This window comes from Mandrillus leucophaeus, unplaced genomic scaffold (genome assembly GCF_000951045.1).
Source record: "Mandrillus leucophaeus isolate KB7577 unplaced genomic scaffold, Mleu.le_1.0 Scaffold53, whole genome shotgun sequence".
Classification (NCBI taxonomy): Eukaryota; Metazoa; Chordata; class Mammalia; order Primates; family Cercopithecidae; genus Mandrillus; species Mandrillus leucophaeus.
The window spans coordinates 1274349-1278994 of NW_012105697.1; the positions used below are offsets into that span (position 1 = coordinate 1274349).

Consider the following 4646-nt stretch of genomic DNA (forward strand, 5'->3'; position numbering starts at 1 on the left):
TGAAGAATGAGTAAATCTCAGTCATTTCTTTTTTGAGACAGGGTCTCACTCTGTTCCCCAGGCTGGAGGGCAGTGACACAATCACAGCTCACTGCAGCCTCGACCTCCTGGGCTCAAGCAATCCTCTATCTTTCCACCTCAGCCTCCTGCATAGCTGGGACTACAGGTCACGCCACCACACCTGGCTAATTATTTTTTGTAGAAACAGTCTTGCATGTTGTCCAGGCTGGTCTTGAACTCCTGGGCTCAAGCCTCCGCCTGCCAAAGTCCTGGGATTACAGGTATGAACCACTGTGCCCAGCCTCAGTAATTTCTTTTCTTTTCTTTCTTTCTTTTTTTTTTTCTTTTTTCTTTTCTTTTTTTGAGACTGAGTCTCACTCTTGTGGCCCAGGCTGGAGTATAATGGCATGGTCTTGGCTCACTACAACCTCCGCCTCCCGGGTTCAAGCGATTCTCCTGCCTCAACCTCCTGAGTAGCTGGGATTACAGGCACCTGCCACCACCCCTGGCTAATTTTTTGTATTTTTAGTAGAGACAGGGTTTCACCATGTTGGCCAGTCTGGTCTCCAACTCCTGATCTCAGGTGATCCACCCGCCTTCGCCTCCCAAAGTGCTGGGATTACAGCCATGAGCCACAGAGCCCGGCCAGTAATTTCATCTTTTTTTTTTTTTTTTTTTTTAAGAGAAGTCTCACTCTTATCCCCCAGATTTGAGTGCAATGGCTCGATCTCGGCTCACTGCAACCTCCACCTCCCGGGTTCAAATGATTCTCCTGCCTGTGCCTCCCAAGTAGCTGGGACTAAGTCGCCTGCCACCATACCCGGCTACTTTTTGTATATTGTAGTAGAGACGACGTTTCACCATGTTGGCCAGGCTGATCTCGAACTCCTCATCTCAAATGATCTGCCCGCCTCGGCCTTCCAAAGTGCTGAGATTACAGGCGTGAGCCACTGCGCCTGGCCCAGTAATTTCATCATTAAATGAGCTGGGGAGAGGGGCTGGCAGAAAATTATCCCAACCTCCTCGAAGTCAAAGAAGTCCTACGTACAAACAGCCTCGCTCAGAGTGCCCCATTCAGAAAGCAAAGGAATCCAGCCGGTCCAAGGCCACTGGCCAAAGAAAAATACAAGTCCCAGGAGGCCGCGCGGGAACCAGCCGCGAGACAATAAGCCTATGGCTGCGGGGCATGCTGGGAGTTGTAGTTCCAGATGCCGGAGAGGGCAGACCCTGGGCACCGACTGGGTCTCACCTGGAAATTGCCTACCACGGAGGTGCCCAGGGCACAGAGAAGACCCGTCCATAGGATCAGCTGGTTAGGCCACCTTCCGACGCCCCAGTCCCGGAGCTGGTGGTAACGGACAATGCAGATCCACGCGGCTGGGAGGAGAGGGGAGAAGGAAGTAGGAGGGAGACCCACCCGGGACTCCTGGGACCCAGCGAGGGAACGGAGGGGAGCAAAGTGAAGGAGAAGGCGGCAAACTCCCGGATTTTGGGGAAGGAGGGGCCTGGGGCATGGACTCCTGGGTTTGAGAAAGGAGCCGTCTCGGAGCTCGCTTGGCTGGGCTGGGGAGCACTAAACCAAAGGGCTAAGCAATATTTACCCAGAGCAGCTCCCATATTGAGCACCTGGCTGAAGATGCAGCTCTGAGGGGGGAAGGATCCGCAGATGCTGGGGAAGACAAAGGGGTCATCCTGGGCAGTCCAAGCCAGGGCCCTCACTTTCCTGCAGCGGCAGTACCCCCAAATCCCTACCCTCGGGCAGGACTACCTGATGTAGGGAAAGCCTTTGCTGAGGTCCACCGTCCTGTTGGTCACTGCAATGGCAAAACTACGGGGGAAATCAGAGTGAGTGGGCGACTCCCACCAACAACTTTTCCTTCTGTTGACCAAACAAACAAGGACTTCTAGCCCCCTCCACCCTCAGACCAGGAGTTCAGAACCCCCAGCCCCTCCTCCTTCAGACCAGGAGTCCAGACCCCCAGCCCCTCCTCCCTCAGACCCAGGAGTGCAGAACCCCCAGCACCTCCTCCCTCAGACCCAGGAGTCCAGGCCCCCAGCCCCTCCTCCCTCAGACCCAGGAGCCCAGGCCCCCAGCTCCCACCTCCCTCAGACCCAGGAGTCCAGACCCCCAGCCCCTCCTCCCTCAGACCCAGGAGTCCAGGCCCCCAGCCCCTCCTCCCTCAGATCCAGGGGTCAAGGCCCCCAACCCCTTCCTTCCTCAGACCCAGAAATCCAGGCCCCAGCACCCTCCACCCTCAGACCCAGGAGTCCATCATGCCTCTGACACTCACACGATCCAGACGCCAGAGATAGCCCAGACAGCTAGGAAGATGGGCATCAGCGACAGGTAGCCCCACATGCCGGGCTCTGCAGGTGAAGGAGCGGGGCTGAGGCAGGACACCTGTCTCTCTCTCACACCTGAAGAACCAGCCCTCAAGGAGGGCCCAGGTGCATGAGATTGTGGCCCCAACCACTAGGCCCCCCCTTGACTCTCAGGCAGAAGTCACGGGTGGGGGTCTGATCTAATTGGCCAGCTCTCCACTCCAGGCAATTTCCCCACCTATACCGCAGTGTTCAACCCTATCTCACGCATTCTTCTTCTTGGGGAGTTTCTCCCTGTCCTCCCAGCCCCTCCTTGCACCTCCCAGCCTCCAGGGCCTCCCTGAGATGCTCACCTCTCCAAGCTCCCTGGGGCTCTCAGTCCTGGGACTGGGGCTGGGTGAACTTGGGGAAGAAGGGCTGGCATTCGGGATGGGGCTCAGGCAGGCCAAGGCAGAGGCAAAGTCCGGGCCGGAGCGCTGGAGGGCTGCCTGGGGCCTTGGGTCTGACCCACACTTCCTGAGGGGCTCTCTACCCCCAAACCGCCATGTCCTGTCTCCTCAGAACCTAGCAGGCAGCACCTTAGCTTCAGGGGCCCCTAACTTCCTTCCTCCAGCTTTGTGGGTTCAACGTCCAAAGTCTCAGCCCTTCCCTCCCCAGGAACCAGGAATCTGAGCCTCCAGCTCTCTCCAACCTGGAAGACCCAGAATTCCAGGGCCCCAGTTCCTCCTAGAATACAGACATTCTTCTCCAGCTTCTGAGGTCCAACCTCCCAGCTCTTACCTACTCGGGTACCCAAGAGTGAGGGCCTGAGGTCCGCCTGCTCTCTGGGTGCAGCTTCTGTTTCTGGTCTGTGAGATACGGAGCCCTGATGACCCCGCCTCCTCCCCTCCGCTCTCCTTCTCCTTCCTCTCACCCTTCCCCTTTTCCCTGCTGGAGTTCCCCAGGCAGGCTGAGCGTGGGTGGGAAGGGAGCTCTCAGCGATGACATCTCCATCCGAAAATCCCTCCAGCCAGACAAAGACTGCTGCTGCCACCTGACCCTTTTCCTTCTCTCTCCCAACAGCCACCGTCAGCTTCTGACCTCCTCCCGGCTTGGTACTTAGGGTACTTAGGTCATGGCCTCCTCCTTCTTCCCAGGACCCAGGAGTCCAGTCACTCAGTCCCTCAGTCCCTCCTCCCTCAAACCCAGGGTCAGACCTCTAGGCCCTCCTTCTTTAGACTCTGGAGTCCCTCCTGCCTCTGACATTCACGAGGTCCAAACCCCGAGATAGCCCAGCTAGCAGGGACAGGGACAGGTAAGCCTCACATGCTGGGCTCTGCAGGGGAACGAGGGGCTGGAGCTGGGCCCCTCTCTTTCCTCTCTCTCTCTCTCCTCCCCTTCACACCTGAAGAACCAGCCCCTTGAAGAGGGCCCAGGTGCATGAGATTGTGGCCGTGGCCTCTGGGCCCCCATTGGCTCTCAAACAGAAGTCACGGGAGGGGGTCTGATCTAATCGGCCAGCTCTCCTCCACTCCAGGCAATTTCTCCACCTGTTTCAGTGTTCAGTCTTAGCTCACACATTCTCCTGCTGGGGGAGTTTCTCCCTGCTCTCCCAGCCCCTCCGTGCACCTGCCAGCCTCCAGGGCCTCCCCGGGATGCTCACCTCTCCAAGCTTCCTGGGGCTCTCAGTCCTGGGGGTGGGGCTGGGTGAGCTCGGGGAAGAAGGACTGGCATTTGGGGTGGGGCTCAGGCAGACATCCTGCAGAGGCAAAGTCCAGGCTGCAGGACTGCCTGGGTCCTTTGGTCTGGCGGCCACTTCCTAAGGGCTGTCTATCCCCAAACCACTGTGTCCTGTCTCCTTAGAACCTAACAGGCAGCACTTTAGCTTTGGGGGCCCCTAACTTCCTTCCTCCAGCTTTGTATATTCAACATCCAAACTCTCAGCCCTGTCCTCCCCTGGACTCAGATCTGAGCCTCCACCCTTGGGGACCCAGGAGTCCAAGCTCCAACTCCTTCCTCCTTCCCGAAGATGCAGGAGTCCAGGCCCCCAGAACTCTTCCCTTAGACATAGAAGTCCCAGCCACCTCCTCCCTCAGTATGCCACCTCGTTTCTTTTAATGGATGTAAAATCCACATAACATTAGCCATTTTAAAGTGTACGATTTGGCCGGGCACTGTGGCTTATGCCTGTAATCCCAGCAGTTTGGGAGACCGAGGCGGGCGGATCACCTGAGGTCAGGAGTTTGAGACTAGCCTGGCCAACATGGTGAAACCCCATCTCTACTAAAAATGCAAAAATTAGGCCGGGTGCGGTGGCTCAAGCCTGTAATCCCAGCACTTTGGGA

At 57.4% G+C, this 4646-nt stretch overlaps 1 protein-coding gene across 2 annotated transcripts in view; it reads right to left on the reverse strand.

Moving 5' to 3' along the window:
* The window catches only part of TMEM150B (transmembrane protein 150B), a 13437-nt gene that overhangs the window by 5978 nt on the left and 2813 nt on the right, over positions 1-4646 (reverse strand). Inside the window, exons 2-6 of one of the 2 annotated variants that reach the window (XM_011996956.1) lie at positions 3965-4060; positions 2292-2367; positions 1769-1828; positions 1602-1669; positions 1250-1377 (exon numbers count right to left, since the gene is read on the reverse strand). In XM_011996956.1, the coding sequence (XP_011852346.1) occupies positions 1250-1377; positions 1602-1669; positions 1769-1828; positions 2292-2359 (324 nt within the window). In that variant the 5' untranslated portion in view covers positions 2360-2367; positions 3965-4060. Of the gene's footprint in view, positions 1-1249; positions 1378-1601; positions 1670-1768; positions 1829-2291; positions 2419-3964; positions 4061-4646 lie in introns of both variants that reach the window. The other variant, XM_011996955.1, reaches the window with a different exon arrangement.